General features: G+C 41.5%; 4 protein-coding genes and 3 non-coding genes across 9 annotated transcripts; all 7 read left to right on the forward strand.

Moving 5' to 3' along the window:
* Positions 1–798: 798 nt before the first annotated feature.
* Positions 799–3369, forward strand: LOC144468600 (tRNA N(3)-cytidine methyltransferase METTL6). Of its 3 annotated transcripts, XM_078178185.1 has the most exons (9): positions 799–1354; positions 1430–1575; positions 1658–1801; positions 1879–2050; positions 2246–2308; positions 2509–2571; positions 2760–2823; positions 3008–3072; positions 3260–3369. In XM_078178185.1, exons 1-4 carry the CDS (start codon positions 977–979, stop codon positions 2033–2035), a joined length of 825 nt encoding a protein of 274 aa, XP_078034311.1. In that variant the 5' UTR covers positions 799–976; the 3' UTR covers positions 2036–2050; positions 2246–2308; positions 2509–2571; positions 2760–2823; positions 3008–3072; positions 3260–3369. The 3 variants fall into 3 exon arrangements, with proteins under 3 accessions (XP_078034311.1, XP_078034312.1, XP_078034313.1); XM_078178186.1 differs by lacking the exon at positions 2246–2308; XM_078178187.1 differs by lacking the exon at positions 1879–2050.
* Positions 2096–2180, forward strand: LOC144469609 (small nucleolar RNA snR60/Z15/Z230/Z193/J17). Its single transcript, XR_013494021.1, has one exon. It is a non-coding gene; the product is annotated as a small nucleolar RNA snR60/Z15/Z230/Z193/J17 (small nucleolar RNA).
* LOC144469608 (small nucleolar RNA snR60/Z15/Z230/Z193/J17) lies at positions 2358–2443 on the forward strand. Its single transcript, XR_013494020.1, has one exon. It is a non-coding gene; the product is annotated as a small nucleolar RNA snR60/Z15/Z230/Z193/J17 (small nucleolar RNA).
* Positions 2862–2950, forward strand: LOC144469604 (small nucleolar RNA SNORD70). Its single transcript, XR_013494016.1, has one exon. It is a non-coding gene; the product is annotated as a small nucleolar RNA SNORD70 (small nucleolar RNA).
* A 2914-nt stretch (positions 3370–6283) lies between the features above and the next one.
* LOC144469072 (uncharacterized) lies at positions 6284–7479 on the forward strand. The gene is made up of 2 exons (XM_078178973.1): positions 6284–6338; positions 6984–7479. The coding sequence occupies exons 1-2, from the start codon at positions 6324–6326 to the stop codon at positions 7248–7250; spliced, it is 282 nt and encodes a 93-aa protein (XP_078035099.1). The 5' UTR covers positions 6284–6323; the 3' UTR covers positions 7251–7479.
* A 1752-nt stretch (positions 7480–9231) lies between these two features.
* Positions 9232–11325, forward strand: LOC144469226 (uncharacterized). The gene is made up of 2 exons (XM_078179244.1): positions 9232–9246; positions 9397–11325. Exons 1-2 carry the CDS (start codon positions 9232–9234, stop codon positions 11323–11325), a joined length of 1944 nt encoding a protein of 647 aa, XP_078035370.1.
* Positions 11326–17634: 6309 nt separating this feature from the next.
* Positions 17635–19136, forward strand: LOC144468383 (uncharacterized). Its single transcript, XM_078177813.1, has 2 exons — positions 17635–17646; positions 17760–19136. The coding sequence occupies exons 1-2, from the start codon at positions 17635–17637 to the stop codon at positions 19134–19136; spliced, it is 1389 nt and encodes a 462-aa protein (XP_078033939.1).
* The last annotated feature ends 1742 nt before the right edge of the window (positions 19137–20878 follow it).

The following is a 20878-nucleotide window of genomic DNA, read 5'->3' on the forward strand; positions in this document are numbered from 1 at the left end:
TTTCATTTCGTGTAAAATACATTTATTATTTTTTCTACAATGTGTTGTAACATCATAATAATCCTGTTATACGTATAAAAAATATTTTTTGTCGTAATGGCCGTCACGTAATGCCCTATGGAAATTAAACTTACACTACTTTCATGATTAATTTCTACGCAATTTCCTGTATTGACCAATTTTAAATTGAACAAAATGTTGGTATTTCTTAAGATTTTAAATATTAATTAGTTATAAATAAAAAGTTTACACTAAATTAATCATAATTTATGTGATATCTCGTTTAAAGAAAAATGGACTTACACTATTTTCAAAATAAATGGTCCACTTAATTAATGAAACCTAAACTAGATAGTTAAAATCTTAATAAATATTCGTTTAAGTCTTTCGTATTCAAAAAATCTCAATAACATGCAAGTTGTCCGAACATATTACAATAAATATGAATTTCGATATCTAGTTAAATATTACATTAAGTTATTACAATTAATCCACTTCATTCAAATCGCATCATTACGCACCTGAACTATCTGTATTGTAATGCGAGAAAATTCTGCGGAAACAGTGTTGCTACATAATAATAGGTTGCATAACATATTTCGCTTCGTTACAATTCTCTTACAATTAATTCCATTGTGTCTCTGTTACAATACCTGAAGCAACGCTGAACGCGATTCAAATTTTCCCAGACAATTTCTTGACAATGGCCAGCCTGATGTTACTAGGCGGGGTAATTCCCTATCGCTAGAAGAGTGGTGGGGCAGCTGTAGCGTTACGCATGTGCTTCTCGTTCATTTCCTTTTGGGACGCTCACTGGATGTGTCCTTGAGTACTTCACCATTCCAGTAGCCGTTGCAAATCATTTTCGTGCAAATATTTCGTTCTATTATTTCAAATTAAGCTCGTAATTTAAAGAATATCCGTGGAATGTTTGAGTGGCTACGTAAGTTGCTCAATTATTACAAGTTACGAGAAAATGGCTGAATCAAGAGAACCTAATGGTGAGAACCTTGACCACGTGGCGAAGCATCTCACCGAAGAAGAGATAGAGAAATTGCAGAAACAGAATTCGCGTTTGGTTACCGAATTTCAAGCTAATCAGTTCGAAAAATACGCCAGAAAACATTGGGACTTGTTCTACAAGAGAAATGAAACCAGATTCTTCAAAGACAGACATTGGTCTACTAGAGAATTCAGTGAACTTCTGGGCTTGGGATCGATGGAAGATCCGAAGGTTATTCTCGAGGTTGGATGTGGTGTTGGAAATTTCGTGTATCCCTTAATTGAAGACGGACTAAATTTTAAACAAATATTTGCTTGTGATTTGTCTCCCAGAGCAGTGGAGTTCATGAAAGTATATATTTCCTTCTTTCTTTATTGTACTCACGCGTGTGGCCACGTGGTCTTTATTTCACGATACATTTTCTAGGCGCACGCATTGTATGATCCTAACAAAATGAAAATCTTTGAGGCCGATGTTACCACAGAGAATTGTTTCGCAGATGTAAATTTCCCCGTGAATGCAGCGACTTTAATATTCGTTTTGTCAGCCATTCATCCCGAGAAATTTCGGAAGTAAATATTCTTAGTTTCTTCGTATTATTGCCTTTTCCATAGTAGCGGAAACCATAAGAAAACGTGTTGTACTTTGTTCCAGAGTTATTGAGAATATGTATAGAGTTCTTGATAATAAAGGAGTTGTGCTGTTGAGGGATTATGGTCGATATGATATGGCTCAGTTAAGGTTTAAACCAGGACAAAAGATTAGTGAAAATTTTTATGTGAGACACGATGGAACTAGGTATGGTTTTTTCATTCTATTCTTGTTAGAACCTTGTTCTAAATTGTATTTTTAATAATTTTTCATTTTTATTTAAGGAGTTACTATTTTACCATAGAGGAAGTAGTAGATTTGTTTGAATCAATTGGTTTCAAAACTTTAACATGTGATTATGTGAAAAGGCGAACTGTAAATGTGAAAGAAAGTATAGATGTAGAAAGAATTTTTGTGCAAGGGAAATTTGAAAAATCTTGATGATTTTAAACAATGGTATGTTTCATCTGATAATGTTAAATAAATACTTCTTTTTTGGTTAACAATATACATGATGATTTTATAGTTCAACTGATTTAGTCTGAAGAATACTTAAAATGTCTTTCGCTCCTATCTGAGGATTTAATATCAAGAAACTAATTTTATATTTAGTGACAACATGGTTCTACATCGCGATCCTCTTTGTTACAGGTAATGCTGCAAACTGAGTTAAAGTAAACACAAGCTGAAACAAAACAAAAGAAAAAACTGAGAGTATGTTCCCAGACTTGTATTAATTATTAATATGTGTAAATAAGGATGCCATAATTTTATCTGATGATTTCATAGTTCAACTGATTTAGTCTGAAGAATACTTAGAATGTCTTTCGCTCCTATCTGAGAATTTAATATCAAGAAACTAATTTTATATTTAGTGACAACATGATTCTATATCGCGATCCTTTTTGTTACAGGTAATGCTGCAAACTGAGTTAAAGTAAACACAAGCTGAAACAAAACAAAGGAAAAAACTGAGAGTATGTTCTCAGACTTGTATTAATTATTAATATGTGTAACTAAGGATGCCATAATTTTATTTGATGATTTCATAGTTCAAATGATTTAATTTGATGTGTATTTCCTACCAGTATTTGATTGCATTTAATATATTTCACCATAACATAATCAATTAAAAAATATAGATATATATTCTCTTTTTTTGCAGCATTTGGATGTTCTGGTTGTAGTAATGCTCTAAAAGTATATCAACACTTTCTCTAAGTGCACTTGTAAGTACTTTCTAAACAACATTTTACATCTTTATTGTTTCACATTTCAATGATGTATATCAGTTTATTTTGATATCCAATGATATGGACCTAATTTATTCGTCACTACCTCTGAGAAAAATATGTCGCCTATAAGCGTTTTTATTTTTGAATCAGTAAAATGTACACGACTACTTGATTGCAGGTAAAAGGATAGTATCGAAGCGAAAATGAATTTGTCAATATCAATAAAAATTGGCTAAAGATAAGGTACTACTATTTTTTTATAAAATATTTTTGATATATTCTGAATTATAATAATGATGAATAACGATTTTGCCATGATTTATTACACCATGATTCGAAACATTAGCTCTATCTGAGATAAAATGTGTTCAATCATTCTTCAGATCAATAAAAATTTGTTTTATGAAATATTTCTTTTTTTATTTAACAGATGACCTGTGGAAATCTACTGATGGAGATACAATGTGAATTCAATTCTGTATAAAAAATGATAAATAAGTTACGATTATTTTATACCTGAAATAAAAATATTATTACTAACCCTTCTTCGTTCATTCATTAAATTTGAATATCTTATACCTAATCATTATCAGACCATCCTCTAGAGATTTCATAAGTGATCATGGAATTTTGGCATTAATATTTAAGAAAGTTTTTTACAATTTATATGTACTATTTAAATTAATAGAATTTTGAAACAAAATATTTGCTACCTATCGGATAGTTACTGATTTGATTCTGTTTATTGAAAAGTCGTCAAGTGCCATATATCGTTCTTTAGTTATAGTAGAGAACTATGATATGAAATGAGAAGTACAAAGCTTATCATAGATGAATGACAATGGCGTGTTATCTTCAAACAATAGTAATTGTGAAATCGAGTAGGTTCAATTAGTCATGCACTGCAGTTCCATTAACAGCCGCCACCTTCACTACATTAAAATTCATAAGAAAATATTTATAGGATGCCGATGTTATGTGCCAGGGAAGGCATTGAAATCGGAGCCGCTAGAACGAATAAATTGCATTGGGATTATTAATTAGGCAAAAAGATGCCGTGTACTAGTTTCGTTTTAGCGATGAAATCGAATCGGACAACGACGAAAACTTTAGTACATGAAATATACGAGTATTCGCGTGTTGTTTTCTATCCAAAAAATTATTATTATTATTAAAAGAGTTTAATTCTCGCGACAAAAAACGACCACAAAGCTTTCGTTTAATTTATTGCAAAATACTGCATTTTGGAAATTCCCCTTAATTGGACTTCAATAATTTGCTGCATTCCAAGGAAACATTAGGCTACCGAAAGATAAAAGCATTCATTTCGCATACGAGGCGCCTATTTTCGATTTTAATGCCGACTTCAGACCATGCTGAATCATAATTTTAAATGAGAAATTTCGAATGCAGTCTGAACTCCGATGACATTAGAAATATTTCAACCACTTAAAATTTTTTATACAGCCATTAGCATATGCTAACGAAACTACCTGATGACATAGCATGAGAGTTCGAAGAAAGATCCCACAGTTTTTTGCCAATTTGAATGCCCGGTGTTTCTACGCTCTCTGGTGTAGAAAATAAACAAAACAACGGATCCAACAAAGAATACTGCACTGCAAAATTCACGGGAATCAAAAATAAAAAGACTCTGAGAATCGGTATGCGCGCGGCCGGATCTGTCAAGCCAACTCTACACGGCTACACGCATGCGCCACGGGGAACGTTAGACATTGGCCGGGATTTCCCATCGAAATTTAAATTCAAAGCAGCAAGGGCGCGCCCTTCAAAGAAACATTTGATGTTCCTCTTTCGCACCGAGAGAGTGTGGAGACACTGAAATTATCGTTGCATGAGATGAATTATTAAGTTCGGCGAGCGCAGAAATCCTTATCAAAGCTTCCCTGGAGTAATTTCTCATGATTGAGTGCCATTTTAATATCTTTTTGTGCTAAAATCGTTTTTTAATGAACGAGTATGTTAATGAGGAGCATTGGTATTCGAACTAGATTTTTTTACGTAAGAAATTATCGAAATTGGGTGTTGAATATATTATTCTATAGGTTGACCGGTTTCTAAATCCACATTTTATGATAAGTGGTAAAAACTGGAATTCTTGTGAAGAAACAGAGTATAGTCGTGAAGGATTATTTGTGTTTGTAGACAGTAAATCGTGGAGGATGTTGTTTTATTATTTAAACTAGATCCTGGTGGAATTTAGGCTTTTTCTGAGCAATTCATTCTGCCAATGTTATTGCGGTTGTCATTTCATAAAGTGAATGCTTTTTCTGGGCTACTTCTTTTATCCTTCAATTAAATGTTCTAATTTAACCCAGACTTTTTACAATATAAATTAGTTTGATAATACCATCGGTAAAAAGTTAAATTATCAATTTATACCATGAACTAAATGAACAAACGTTGCATACATGTTATCTAATCTCCTTTGATACATTTATTTGTGCTCCAATTATTGCAAGAAGTTTTCATACTTAGCGTAGTTGTTATTTGAATTATCTTGATCTACCATAAAGGTAACAAATGGAAGATTAACACTTTGACTGTTAACGTAGTAACCTCGAAAGTTCCAACAAATCAGAGTACTATATTTAATGAAACAAAATCTGATAAATTATGATATTTGATACTTTGTACTCAGTATTAGAAACGTAAAAGCCGTAACAGATGACGCCACTTGGCGTCAAATTCATTACTGTCTTTAATTGCAATATTGTTCTTCACTTTTTGCAGTAAAAATCGAGATTACTCATCTGTTGATCAGGTGCTAATAGCTCATCCGGTCCAGAAGATTCTTTAGAAATCTCTTAATTATTAATCGCATGTTTTAGAAATTGTTTAATACATTCCTTCATCGTAGGATTTGTTTTATGATGTTGCCAGATAGTATTGTCCGTTCAAGAGAAACTTCGCTATTTTCGCTAGGACATCGCGAATCTCTGTACAACAGCTGCGTAGTATACTCGAGGCGTTGTTCGATGATTATCGTAAAGGTTCATGGAACTCGTAATTGTATCACAGCGAGTACGGCTAGGTATTACGTTGTATGTGGTAAAACACTTTCGTCCGTATTTGGCCGATTGCCAAGGTCCCTTGCTTCACCCGCGTGCCATGCATCGGAGGTTGTACACGGGTCTGCTTTGGAATACGTGAACGAGATTCCTTAGCAGACCTCGACGTCGTGTCGTCCACGACGTCGACGACACACGTACATTGGTTACGTATACGACTCCGTAAACAATAGGACGAGTAACAACCCCGTGTAACATCCACCGGCTCACGCTCACATCGCTGGCACACCGAACACACACGCCCAACACGCGTGTCCTCGTACGTTGATCAATCGGCGAATGACGCGCATAGGACGATCTGTCCGCCAGGTATATAAAGGTATCCACCAAAAAGCAAGAGCATCATTCAGTTCCAACTGAACACAGAAGCTGATCTCTAAAGCTCCACCTAACTCAACAACCATGAAGTGCATCGTTGTAAGTATGCCCAGTACGCTTTTTAATCATTAACCCTTTGCAACTCGAGTAATGACTCGAAGGCACCACTAAAAGTTGTTATATCATGTCCCAAAATAATTTCTGCATTATCAATTTTTTGTTTATATTTGAAAATCTGTTTAAAGTGTTACCATTGTGTGAGATATAAGAACGAATTTCATATGGTTAAATTGTATTAAGTTATATAAAATAGAAATATTGTAGGTCAGAAAATACATTTTAGATTTAGAGTTAAAATGGTTTTGGATACAAAGGATGTTGTTCATTGAGCATTTTTATCATCGTAAAATTTTGCTAGCTTATATCAGCATTAATGCATACGTGCTAGGTTTGAATTAAGGTAGCCCAGAAACTAAAATCATTTCAAGTATCGAAACGTACACATTTTATGGAATGTGTAGAAACTGCGAGCCAAAACTGCAGAGATATATCTTTCCTGATGGAAAGTAAGAACAGTATACAGCCATCGAGAAGAAAAATGGTAGCTCTTTTGAATTTCTTGCTGCATCTCTTCGCATCGTACCGATGAATACTTCCGAATGGTTAAGTGGTTCGGATGCCACGCAGCTTCTTACAATCCCAGTGAAAATCATCGATCTGAAAAATTATTGCTTTTCGTTACAGGCTTTCGTCTTTTTGGCTATCTTCGCCGTTGCTTTCGCTGAAGAGAAACCAGCTGGAGCCGAAAAACTCGAGCCTGCGGTGGCGGACGCTGCTCCGGATGCGTCTAGAGACAAGAGAGGCGTTCTGCTGAACTACGCTGCTGCACCAATCGCATACTCTGCCTATACTGCACCGCTCGCCTACAGTTCTGCATACAGCCTACCGTACGCCTACCGCAGCTACCCTTCTTACTACCCCTCGTACTACAGCTCCTACATCTACGGTTAAGGAGTGACACCGATCAGCCGTTTTAATCACAATTATGGAAAACGATTAAGGCAATTGCAAGGACTTCCGATCGACTCACCTAAACTAGTTTAATTTAAGAAAACGGGCAGAATATGACAGAAACTACGAATTCGACGATCCAAACAAATTTTCTGTTCTACCACGCATTTCGGTGCACACACCTGTAAATTGATGACACAATGTTAAATACAGAAAGTGATTAATTGTATATTGTTTGTAGCATTTCTACCCTATGTATTCTAAATCCTACAGAATGGATACATTCCTTATGTTGTTCTAGATTTACTAGATTGATCTCGGACGAGTACGTAGCAACTGCATGGTTTGTAAATATGTGATAACAAAAATACGCCTGGCATTAGGCCAAAATATAGACTAGAGCGAACAATAGTAAGTCGCAGGAACGATGGATCATGCGTCCGATAACGGATATCTGCGAATTCCATCTGCATTCAGTACATATGCTAATTTTATATGTTCCAAAGGCGTGGAAGTATTAGCCATGCATCTGCAGTTTCATCTTTGATACTAGAATGCTATGGGAAGTGTCGTTGCATTGCAGCATCGCGCGTGCTTCCTGTCGCGAAACGGCAAACAGAAACGAATGACATCATCGGGCATTAGTCTACCGGAGCATTTCTCTCCGTTTAGGCGAGAGTATGAAATCATAGAGGAAGACAAATGCATCAGTGGCGTCAGCGTATTGTCCACATTCATTGGCTTCTGTGGGCCGTTCATGCATAAAGATTGCGATGCATTTAGATCCTGCAGCCAATCTGGCGAGACATCACGATAGGCCAAGTTTAACTGATCGTAGAAATAATGCACGTCCGATTTCAAGGACGAACCGTGACTTTCCACGAGTCTAAAAAAATGTTGCGCTTTAAGCTGGCATTATTTAATCACGTTCGATCAAGAGCATCCTAATGCGATCACGTAATGCCGACCAAGTTTGAATTGTTTCATGGAATAGGGACGCTGGCGCTCGAGTCACGCGTAATCCTGAATTACACAATACGAATATTTCACTATAAATGAACACCTATTCCGTATTCCCTGGGACTTGATCACTTTAAGTACTTTCACTGAGACTTCGACGGGTTCAGACGTGATGCGAATGATTGAAATGCCGCGCAGCCGCAGAATGCCTTTTGAGAGTTCGATGGAAGTCGGACTGACGTATCTGACGTTTGAAAATTTAATGTTTAAAAAGGTGGATTAAATAAAGGGGGATTTACATCGTGACTGTTGTGTATATTACTTTCTCGTATATACTGTGGATTTTATGTTACGTTCACGACGGAAATGAATAAGCGAAACTGTGGAAACTGTGGAAACATTCATGAGATTACTTGCTATTATTGACTATCTACAATTTACAAATATGTTTCTCACTATTATTCGTGTTCGGATGTACAATAAAAATATTATTATACATGTGAATAATGAAAAGGATTATTTACTTTTATTAATACCGAACGTCACTTTAAAAGTGATGTCGTTAAACATCGCTTTCGCTCTACCTTCTAACATTTTCCATGATTATGTGGCAGAAGTCGTCTTAGTAACTCCAGTGTGTCGTCGAACACGTTTCACGTGGACGCCGATAACTTTAAGCAATCACACTATGCAAATCGACGAAATTTGGGAACAGCTGCGAGAGGGCGATACTCTACATCGATATGTGTAACATCACCGATCCGTAACAGCATTGCCTAAGTGTGATCGATGAAAGCCAGCAAGAAAGTCTATTGTAATTCGTGGATGGTCGCGACACGACTGTATTTATACATGTGCAGGTATGGCCGTGGTCTTAGTCGGGCTGTCCATCCTTGAACGAATTAGTTGTTTTCTGCTCTGGTGCTCCGGTTAAATGTCCGAGGGTCCCGCGGTTAGTAGAGTGCTGGCATAGGAACCGTATCGTTGGTGCAGTGAGACAAGTGCGAATCGGATTAAGACCATGAAGTTTCTTCTGGTAAGTACGCCGACCGTGATCGAATCTATTAGAATTAAACTCAATGGAGCGTTCTATGCACGCGCGACAACGCGACCTAGTAACTGCGTCGACAGATTTCACGATTCCGTCACACTAAACAGATGCACCGTTCACTTATTTCCTGTTTAGGTGTGTTGCTTGCTGGTTATGGGCTTATTAACCGTCAAAGCTGGTCCCGGCGTCGAGGAGGCAGCTGGAGAAAAGCCGGAGATTACGAAGCTGGAGTTGGTGGATCTCGGCGAGGGAGAAAGCGATATCGATGCGAAAGACTCGGAAGTTCAAAGAAAGAGGGACTCGGGTTATTCCTATAAGAGGCCAGGTGGTTACGCGGCGTCCACAAGAGCTCGTTTCCAAGTTGGACAATCCGGGCACAGAGGACGTATCGTGAACAGACATCCTGCCCAAATAAACAGACCTGTTATCAAGTATGGACCACCCGGCCATCAGAGCCAAGCCGCGAGTCAGAATCAACATCACCGGGATAAATTACAATTTCTCAGTCATTTCGGGCAACAGCATTCGAGCAACTTTGATAACCGACCGAGCGGTTTGCAAGAGCAGGGTGTGCCGAGTCCAATTAGACAGGTCGACTTCGTGGAACCGAGTCCGATTGCGAGTCAGAATAACGAACCCTTCGCGTCACACGCGGCGAACTACCTGCCGCCCGAGAACCAGAAGCTACCTGGTTACACGCAACAACAGCCATTCGCGCCGATACAGAGTCCCGCGAATAACGGCCAGGGACAGTTGGTCAATTTCCAAAGTCAGAGTCTCGTGCAACCGCAGCAACAGTTTTCGGACGCGGCTGTTTTCTTAACGCAAAACGCGCAAGCCATACAGCAATTGTACGGAGCGCCAGCGAACGAGCAAGACTTTGCCCCGAACGATGCCCCGTTCCCTGGGCAGACGAATCAAGTGCCATCCCCACTCGGTCAGTTCGAAAATTTTGAGAGCAGCTCTCAGAACCCCCTAGGCTTCCCTGGCGCCCTGCCGTCCTACGCATCCGGCACTCTGAGCTCCCAGGAAACCCTGGAGCAGATTCAGTCGCTCGAAAAGGACCGGCTGATCATCCAGCTGCAACGGGCGTTAGCCAGCCAGACTCAAGCTCAAAACGCGGACGCAGCCGGAAGGTATGCTCAAAATCAGCCGAGCTTCGTTCAGAGTCAAGATCTTCTGGCTTCCCTCGGACAGCGAATGAAGATTCACGGTTTAAACGCGCAACCGAATACCGTAACGGTCGGGTCCGGAAGTACCGCTTTCAATCAATCACCTTTTTTGCCAGGGACAACGGTCGGTCCGGGATTACCGCTTAACTACGGGGTATCGTCCACTATCCGGCCCCCGAGCTCCACTACCACGACAACGACATCAACGACAAGCACGCAGCCTCCTCAGGCTACCAAAGGGGACGGGACTACACCGCTCGGTTCTGTCGAGCCTACGACCACCTTATCACCCACCGCAACAGTTCCAGTTTATGCTGGCTTCGTACCGACCCTGATCTCCGGCACAAATTTCGTGTCGAACGTCCCAGCCTACGGCCCCGGTTTCTTTGCACCTGGCGCTGTCAGCGTTGTTCAATCCTCCGGTTCTTCGCCCACACATTTCGGGCTACCCCTCCCCACGCATCCGCGGCCAATCTTAGGGAATGTACCGTCAACTACACCCTCGTCGTCTCCATCGACTCCTTCGACAAGCCGTCCTAGCGCTCCCTCGTCTCCGCCAGTTAACGCGGCACCTCTTCCCGTGCAACCTGTCGCCACACCGTTGCATCCCGTAGTGACACCACTCCATCCGGTGACATCTTTGCAGCCGGTCTTGCCCGCTGTGCCGACCCACGTGCATCCCGTGCAAACGCCGTCGGCGGCGCATCCGACGTACGGCGTGCAGACACCGGTGATCAATCCGTTCCTATACAAACCCGTCAAACCCGTCTATCCGTTCTATTATTACCCGAACGTGGCGTACCAGCTGCAGAAGCCCGCGTTGCCGACTTATCCGTGGAGCTATGCGCCGACCTACGCCACGCAAGCGAAACCGGCCCAAATATGGAAGTGACGCGCGGGGCCAGGTTTCCTCTCGCGAGCGAGCGAATTGTGACTCGCCCTTCCTTTATCGAGACTGACTGTTTACCCGCGCGGAAAAGAGAGGTTGCGGGAACGGGAACGTGAAGAAAGTAATCGGCGCCGCCGGATCAATGTCGCGGTCACGATGACACAGTTTTGTTCGACGGAACGCGACGACCCTATCGGTGCCGTGGTCACTGCTTAATAAGCATCGCTGGTCGTGTAATTAGCGCAGCCAATGCCCGATATCGCACCGTCACACTTTCCGATCGCTTGAGGTTTATGTTATCCTATCGATAACGATCGAGATTGTTCGGCTGTACGGCTGTGGCCAAACCGAAGCGCGTCTCAATTAGATCCTAGGAGGTAACTTTGTTTTCTTGTTTGTTTTTTTCCTATCTTCTATATATACCATATATGTATAAATTTTTATTAAATTACGCATTGTTATTGTAATCGGTAATTGGTGCTTCCAATTGTTGGATAGAATTATTATAGCTTGGTTATACGTTGTGGGATAAACGGTGAACTATGTTTTTATACTTTTTACCGATCTAGGTCGTTGTGATTTTTTTGTATTATGTATATACACCGTCGACACTATTTATTATCGTAAATAAATATTTTTTTACTGTCCGAACATGCCGCATTTCACTTTTCTTCGCAACACTTCCTCATGCTAGTAATTCGTGATCGGGGCGTGTCGCCAGTACGTCATAGAAAGTTCATCATATGAAAATCAACTGTCTCCGTTTCCGGTGACCAAATCAGTGCTTCGGAACTCTCACCCAATTAGCGGTAGGGAGTCGATATCGTAGAGCAATGGTAACCTCAAAAGTTGTCTGATAATAAGCCATCACATAAATGGTATTGTTCTTTATTTTTCATTTTTCAGCGATAAGATTAATCTACAACGATCATCGTTTCTTGCAACGTTTCCCACTTTTCAACTAACTTTTCAACCATGTTCCAATGATCAATGCTGATCGTATATTTTACGAATTTTTTTAACAGTAATTGTTTCCTTAGAATTCGTCTAGCATAGATTTGTCACTGATGTAAATGCTTACAAATCCTTTTATTTAATTCTTTATAACCGAAAATGTTCACCAACACTCTAATTCTAATTAGATTTATCATTAATATTATTATTCTTATTGTTATTGTTAGTATTATCATTACCATCAGTCCATCACTGTTTATCAACGTCATTCAGCTATCATCGCATATTATCGTATGCAAACGTCATCTTATTATTTTTCATTGATCATCCAAAAATCTTCTGGAGATTATGATTTTACCTTTGACACATCCTGTACATCTGCCTCATTCTTGACCGCTGTCCTTGCCGCATCATACCTGGACCTTTGTCCCACCCACGTAACCTTCAAAACTCTGCTAACATCTACGATTTCCTAAATCCCCACGAGTTGTACGACCCTTTTACAATTTCCTAAATCCCCCTCCCATAAATCTGCCTCTCTGAAAAAGGCAGAACTTCAAAACTTTCTACCGGTCGGTTCCCTCGAAAACGTGCGCCTAGCTACATCTTCAACACGCTCCGAACGATTATTATAAAAATAAAGCAAGTCAACATAGAGAACAAGACTTTAGTGAATTTCTCCTGCCAGAACGAGAACCCTCGCATTCGTGGGAATTTCTCCCGTTGTGTCTTGGCGACGTAACTGTGACCTCTGTATTTATTCCAGAACTTTAATATACAATTGAATCATGTTCCTCTATGCAACTTTATTAACCCACTTAATACGGTAGAAAAATGCAATTGTACTTAGATAACATATAAGACTATGCTGAACAGGTGGTAAAAAAGAAAATAGATTTTAGAGGAGTAAATAATTTTAATGTATCCTAGTGTTAGTCGCTCGAGGGTTAATGACCGTGATCTAAGACGGTAAATCTGTCGCCACGTTTCGGCGGTTGCAAACATTTCACTTCATGTGATACGCATTTGTAAATTCAACGTGCAGGAAGACGACTATGAAGAAAATACGTTTTGCTTAAATGTGTTATTCAATAATGTACAATGCAACTATAAATAGACAATGATGGGTTAATCTGTTTACCACTGCATGATTTCTGAAAGAAGCAGTTGTGTCGACATTTATTGATTTGTAAGAAGATGAGTTAATGTTTTTTAATTATAAAAATTAATAATCGAATTATCTATACGAAAATACCATAATTCGGGAAAACTTTACATAGTGAATATAAAAAAGGATGTAAAAGGAAAACACGATTGCAGCAATGCAGTTTCCTCACTACTACAAACTGCTTTGAGTGTGGAAAAATGTCAAGACAAATCTATGCTCCGCTAAACCGTGACGGCAAGTTGTCGCGGCGTCAGATTGCCGCAAACCGTTCGTCTGAAGCCGGCCTAAATCGGCGAAATAAATACAAAAAGTAATGTCGAACGCGACCGGGAAGAATCAATGTAAGAGACATTGCTTACTGAGCGACCCGATAATTCTGATCAGCGCTAGCGCAAATCGCTCGGATAATATCGAGTATGTATAATGCGAGGCTGTCCTCGGCAGGTAGACGGGTCTCCGTCGATTTTGTAAGCTTTGGCTGGGGTCCTATCACGTTGCCGGGAATTTCGCGAGTTTCGCAGTTGGTCGGGCGTAATCAATAACCGGCTGCTAGACCCGGCAGCCTCGATCCGAGACCCGTGGAAGCTGAAAGACGCAGCAGCTGCACCGTCAGCGGTTCCGCTGCGAATTAGTAACGATTAACGGCTTGGTTTTCGTCCCCCGCGACTCCAGGGGTCCCGAGGTCGCTAGCAGTTTGGCGACCCGTTCATCGATGACACTAGACTGTGGCGCAATGCAACCACGAAACAGAGCCGTAGCCTCGTGCCGACCGAGTTAAGAAACTAAAGCGGTGAACCAGCTTGCATGATTATACCGCTAAACGTACTAGATTCCTGCGGATACTCGGTGAACTGGTATAATTGCCACCGAAGACGAACGGCTATTCTGTTTTCTGTAAAGAGCCACGAGCCCCGAACGGAAAAAGGTGCGACAGTTACGAAGAAACGACTCGGAACGACAGGCATCGGCTGCGTCCCTCCGCGCAGGAAACCAGGCTGTCAACTCACTTTCCGCGACTGACCCGAATCCCATCCTTGTTTTCGTTTTAACGCACACTTTTACCGTATTACTTCTCGTACCTGCTCGGCCGGCATTTCTTCTTCAGGGCACCGTTTAGATTGTTGGATAACCTGAAAATAAATAACTCCGATCTCCGCCGCTTGTCAGCCTGACACGAGTCAAATCGCCGATTAGGCCCGATTCCCTCGCATAATTAAACGGTTGTTCGTTTCTTCTTCTCGAGTGCAATCTCGACAGCCACGAGAGATGCGTTCGATTAGCAATAGGACTGGCACTGTTGTGTCTTGTAGTTTGTTCCTATCGGTCGTTGAAAATTTCTAATGCGCTGGAACGAATGGATTAGAAGCGGCGTTCGGATTTTTCTCGATGTTTACGATTGTTTATAATTGTGTTACTTTGTCAAGCAAGGCTTGTCGGATAACGCGTCGGCGGTAAAAGTAAACACTCGGATCACACTTGTTCCGCATGCAAATGGTGCGATTCATTCAGAACGGCTTCTAATTCCAAGTCGAGTCCCACGGCCATTGTTCGAGGCAACGGTTCGTAACGTGTTTCCCCGCGGAAGTGTTTAGCAAAGAATAGGGATTCCATTATTGTTTGTAATAGTTACTTTTACTTTCCAAACGACGAACAATCTCTTCTTTCGTTTTATGTCATCGGAACTCTCTGTAATCAAGTATTTATCAGATTAACAGCTATCCTACTTTTCTAACAGGCATCTAATTATTGGTGATTGATGTCCCGCATTACTCAGTAAGAGTTACAAAAAATCGAATCGCTTTCAAGTTTCTCAATTTCTAAACATTCAATTTGAATTTCTAGGTGATCATAATATAATCAGGATAATATCTCCGCACAGAAAGTTACAAATTTGCTCAACACACACTGACATATCATTAATGTTTAATTAATTTTGCGTATTTTACTCAGTTTTCACAAACCATTCACGTGACACGATTAATATTAACCTCGATATTTATTCATCGATCTGAACACGCGTCCACATTTGCTATTTTAGGCACTGACCTACTTTTAACTTTAATAAGATTTCATTTGTTCGGACTAGGAGATTATTACGGGACTTGTTACAGGCTATAAAATTTGTGCTTAATTTTGCGAGACCGCCACTCTCGCGGCTGTATACGTTCCACGTTTAATTTATTCTTTGAGTAAAAGGCGCCGCGTCGAACGGGGCAGAAGTGAATCGCCTTGAGTGCAAGAAAAATTGCTGTCTGACAGGTTCCGAACTTTCGTTGGTCCATGCTGCCTAAAAGGCTGGAGGGGAACAATAATTCCCTTCGACCCACGAGTGAAAGTAAAACGAAATCCTTCTGGATTTTCAACCGTTACAGATCGTTGACACGACAGATAGAAGGCGGTGTCCAGTATTTGATACTCCACGGAATCGTGCAAGCGTCTCGCGACTAGTTCTACGCGACAGGATTATACTGCACGGAAATAAGAGCGCAAGAACGCCTAAATCTTCGTCACTTTTTGTCGGCCGCTTGCGCATTTCACTTTCCAGGATCGAAACTACTTTCAGCAGATCGTAACGGTGAAGCGTGTCCAGATCAAACGCAACGCCTTCGCTGCACCTTTCATGCCGGAGTAGATCACTCGATTGACAAACTGGCCAAAATATTCTAGTTCCGTTGGCAACGATTGGTTTTCCATGCATAAAATGTGAAGAAGATTGCACGCTTCGCAGTTAATAAAAATTGTCCCCTTACGCTTAGTTTTATTTATAAATGTATTAAAATCACTCTGTTTATTCCTTTGCCGAACAAATTCTGATTTATCTCATCTTGATTTATAGGAAAATTAAATGATTCCATTTGTTCTGTAAAATTCACTTCATATCCCTGTGTATCAATCCTTTCCCATACGACTTTTCCAGAATTCTAACGCTATCGTGCTTGTTCAACTGAAATCAGAAATTTTTCCGTAATAGTATCGAAACCCTCTAATTACATATTGGATATGATCTACTATACATGAATCACGTTCTAATCACTGCTAATTATCGTTTACGATCAATTTATATGCCTTTACAAAGTTTTCATTCCATAAGTCGGGTTTGCTATAATGCATTCGGCCATATTTCGAATGTAATTGTTAAAGCAAAAGAGTTCGGGTTTCGAGAACTAGACATCGACGAAATTGTTCGCAGCAATAGGTCGGCCGAGATTCCATTTCCGGGAAAGAAACTAAATGGCGTTCTTCGAAGACCATAACAGACCTCTTACTGGAGGATTTGGCGCACCACGTGGCAACGCCGCTTCTGGCAAGCGTGAGTCAATTATAATGCAGGAAGAAGATTTAATTGCCGTAGTCAAAGTGGATGCAGTGGCATTTCAAAACGAATTAACGAAGACAATTGTGTGTTTCGTGATACGGGGCACACTTTCTTTGGCAGCTCGATTCGCTGGAAGACGCGACTAGTAGTTGAATAAAAAAACTGTTGCACGCTTCACGGAAATGAGCACGCTTTTAGGGACATTCGGCGCGGAACGTGACGGCCAGTGTCGTTCGAAGTTTGAGGGAGATTTAACCCCTCCTAATCGTGTATTTTCTAGATCCGAATACAGCTTTGGAAACGCGATCGCCGTCGTTGAACACGTTTCGTTCGTTAGTAACGAGGATCATTGGCTCGATTTCGCGATTTAGGATTGAATGAAGAGTTCCGCGAACAAGCGTACAAGATCTAATTAGCCCCCATTTCTGCGTCCGCCGACGTTATCTCTCCGAGAGGAAACTTTGGTCCCCCCCTATCCTTTCGGAAGAGAGCGTCGACCGGCAGGACTTCCCTGAAAGGAAATTTGTTCGTAGCTACTGGCACGGCGGGAACAATTCACGATAAATATCGATCTAGTCACTTTTACCCAGTGGAACACTCTCGTTTGAGAACTTCTCATCTTTCGATGCATTAAGCTACAAGCGGCGGGTCGCGCGCGCGCGCGCGCGGCACTGCGAAGGTGGTGGTGAGCTATGTACCAGTGCGGGGAGACTCACCTTCACCTAGACCTTTCTTTCGCCGTGTAAGAGGGGATCTGTATATAAAAGGTCTCTTCTGGGTAGCAATGGCATCAGAAACCACAATTTCACTTGCATACCCGGTTGTCGCTTGACCACGAGAAATAGCGAGCGACATAGTTACGTTCCGAGCCAACATGCGGTCATTAGTAAGTGTCTCAGATCTTTCTCCGTTAAATTCAACGACAGCTTCGAGTAGTTTCTGTAACCTGCTAACGACTGTATTATATACGTTTACCTAACGTGGGATCATTTGTTCCAGATATTCTTTGGGCTGATAGTCCTCGCCGTTTCGACAGTCTCCTGCAGAGAAACTCGTGGCGAGAAACGGCAATTCAGAGTGCAGTTGAAGGGTAAACGAGGTGTCAACGATTATTCTGGCGGTTACTCGTCCGGAGGAGGAGGAGGAGGAGGATCGTCCTACAATTCGCCTATCATAAGCTCCGGATATTCTGGCGGAGGGTCCTTCGGAGGATATTCCTTAGGTCAATCCGCAGGTATTCAGAGTTTACAAGGACTGGGAGGTTCCCTAGGACATGGATACTCCTTGGGATCTTCGGGAGGACTTGGATTGAGTTCTGGTCTCGGCCACGGCCTCCAAGGCCTGTCCTTGGGAGGACAGCTCGGCCAAACATCGTATTCCGCGCCGAGTTATTCCTCCGGAGGAGGCGGCGGTGCTAGCATCGCGTTGTTCACCCCTGCATCGAAGAACGGACCAGTTACCTTTGGAGCCGCGGGTGCAGCTGCAGGTGCGGGCGGTTCCAGCTACTCGTCTCCAAGCTATGCAACGGGAGTTCAAGGATTGTCGGCTTATGGTGGCAGTGGATCGACGGGCAGCATCAGTCTCCAGTCGATGTTGGGTTCGCACGGGTCATCGTACAGCCTGCCAGCGTCTTTATCCTCTCTGGGAGGTTCCTCGGGATTGTCTTTGCAATCATACTCTCCAGGATCGTCCCATGCCGTCAGCGGAGGTTTAGTAGTAGACTCGAGCTCGCTCGGTAAAAGTTCATCTGGGTCCAGCGGCGGATCCAGCAGTTACACCATCCCGGTATCGTCCGGATCCCATGGCGCTTCAGCCAGCTACGCCTTGCCGACATCCTCCGGTTCCTCGGGAAGTCACTTGAGCCTTTCTAGCAGCTCCGACGGAGCTAGCTACTCCTTGCCATCGTCCTCTGGTTCGTCTTCTTATTCCTCCGGAGGTAGTTCCAGCTATTCCAGTCCCAGTGTCACCTATTCTGCTCCTAGTTCCAGCTATTCGAGTCCTTACAGCGGCTCCTCGAATTACCCGAGCCAAACCGTCACCTACGCTACTGGCGGGTCTAGCGGGGGCTATTCCGGTCCTACGGTAACCTACTCCGGGCCCGCATCTAGTTACTCCAGTCCTGTTTCCAGTTATTCCAGTTCCGGTGCAAGTTACTCCAGTCCTAGTTCCAGTTACTCTGGCTCATCCAGCGGTTATTCCGGCGGTTATTCATCTCCGTCGGCGGCGTACAGCTCCTCCGGCGAATCGCAGGGATCCTACTCGAGTCTAATCCCTAGATACGTCGGATATTCCGCTGCGAAAAGCTACGAGGGCCTGAGTTCTTCCGGCAACAAATACGACACAATCTCCTATTCGAGTTCTAGCGGGAAATTCTAAATTCTAGACGACCACGAAACTCATTCCTTCGCGACTCCGCCAAGGTACGATCCCAAATCGGCAACTCGCGTTGAACACTCTTGAACGTGTTGTTCGCGACGATCGATTTAGTTGCGAATGGTCCACAGCCTGAGGGACAGTGTACTAGTTTACAACAATGTTACTAGCCTAATTATTACGTATTTAAGACAACGTTTGATATTTATATTCCTGTTACTCGCTTCGCAGTTCCGTTGCATATGCTCCGTAGCATCGACATTGTGATGTGTGTCACATAGCTTTATATTGTTTTTTTTTATATTGTAATAAAGTGATTTTTTTTTGTAATTCGCTGTGATCTTCCGTCCAACACTCCTCGATCATCGAAACTCTGGTACAACGTGTTACCTACGGCTTTCACCCGGCCGTGTTCGCGTCGTTAATTATCTAGGATCGACGGGATCGTAAAAGATATGGTGAAATAAAAACACGAACGCGAATAAATCGTTCTTCCTTTCGATCGAACGACGGCTCTGCCACCACTTGGAGAGATAAATTCGATTAGTTTTCATTATGCGTAGAATGAACCAGTTTTAGGACACCGATCTGCATAGCATCTCGGAAGGACGTGATCATGGCTCGCGAACGCGTAGACTCTGTCACCGTCGGTGAATGGTTTTTTTTCGATTTGTTTTACAGGAACGCCGGCCCCGTCGTGAAAGTTATTGGCGCTGAGTAAAAGTAAATGGGAACGGTAGCCACGTGTAATAATAACGACGGCCGCAAGAAGCGGTCCCAGCGCGTAAAAAGAGGATCACTTTTACCCCAAGGCCAGCGTCGGCGAAACGGGCGGATTCCTTTTCGAAAGTTTTGTTCTTTTTGGGAAAGTATCCGTCGCGCCGGTACCCCTACGGGTGTCAGCGGTTGCTCGTTCGGGGACCGGTTTAACATGATTCATAAGGGAATTGTTCCTTTTTTATCCACGCTGCCCTTATTCCTACGACATTAACGGTATCCTGCTCGCTACCGGTATATTATTACGATGTTTCTAGAGGAAGCTAGTTACCGTGCTGCACATTAGTAGCTTTTCTTTATGGAAATTGGTATTCCTATGTTTTCGAGGTTACTGGATTCGAATATGTTATCAAAAATGCAGAATTCTAAACGAAATAATAATTTTCCGACATAACTGTATAACTGTAACATACAATTTAAAACATCAATCTCAATTTTAACATCATGAATATTGCTCACGTGGAGCAATGATGAGCACTATTTAACACTTGCAATTTAAATTTCGTATAAATGGTCATATACTAGCAAAATTTTGCGACTGGATAACATGGTGGACATTTTACTTTACACCATGAATATTTTACAAAAGATGCTATAAATATGTCAACGACGTAAGGAAGAATCATAACATAATTTTAATGGTAAAATTTGATACAAATGGTTTCCTCAAGGATAAATTTTAACTTGACGCGTTAATGACGTTACCATCTTTAATATTAAGTTTACCGAGCACTGGAAACGACGAACATGATTTGTCTTATAAGAATTACAAGAATGAATATATCTAGATTCTGCGCTATTTTCATTATTCTTAAAGAAAAGTCAATTCTTAAACAGTAGTAGTGTTAAGGTCATATCAAGATTATATCAAGGTTAGAATTTGTTAACTTCTACGATTTATATTTCAGTACCGACGTCAGATATTTAAAAATATTTTTTCGTATAGCTTTTGACTGCCATTGTACTTG

Source organism: Augochlora pura, chromosome 4, assembly GCF_028453695.1.
Source record: "Augochlora pura isolate Apur16 chromosome 4, APUR_v2.2.1, whole genome shotgun sequence".
NCBI lineage: Eukaryota > Metazoa > Arthropoda > Insecta > Hymenoptera > Halictidae > Augochlora > Augochlora pura.

What these genes read in the sequence shown, in the direction of transcription:
- LOC144468600 (XM_078178185.1), top strand. Translation starts at nt 977, where the DNA reads ATGGCTGAATCAAGAGAACCTAATGGTGAGAACCTTGACCACGTGGCG. An exon ending in CATCCCGAGAAATTTCGGAA is followed by an intron (nt 1,576 to 1,657) that starts GTAAATATTCTT and finishes ACTTTGTTCCAG; the next exon opens with AGTTATTGAGAATATGTATA. An exon ending in GTGAGACACGATGGAACTAG is followed by an intron (nt 1,802 to 1,878) that starts GTATGGTTTTTT and finishes TTTTTATTTAAG; the next exon opens with GAGTTACTATTTTACCATAG.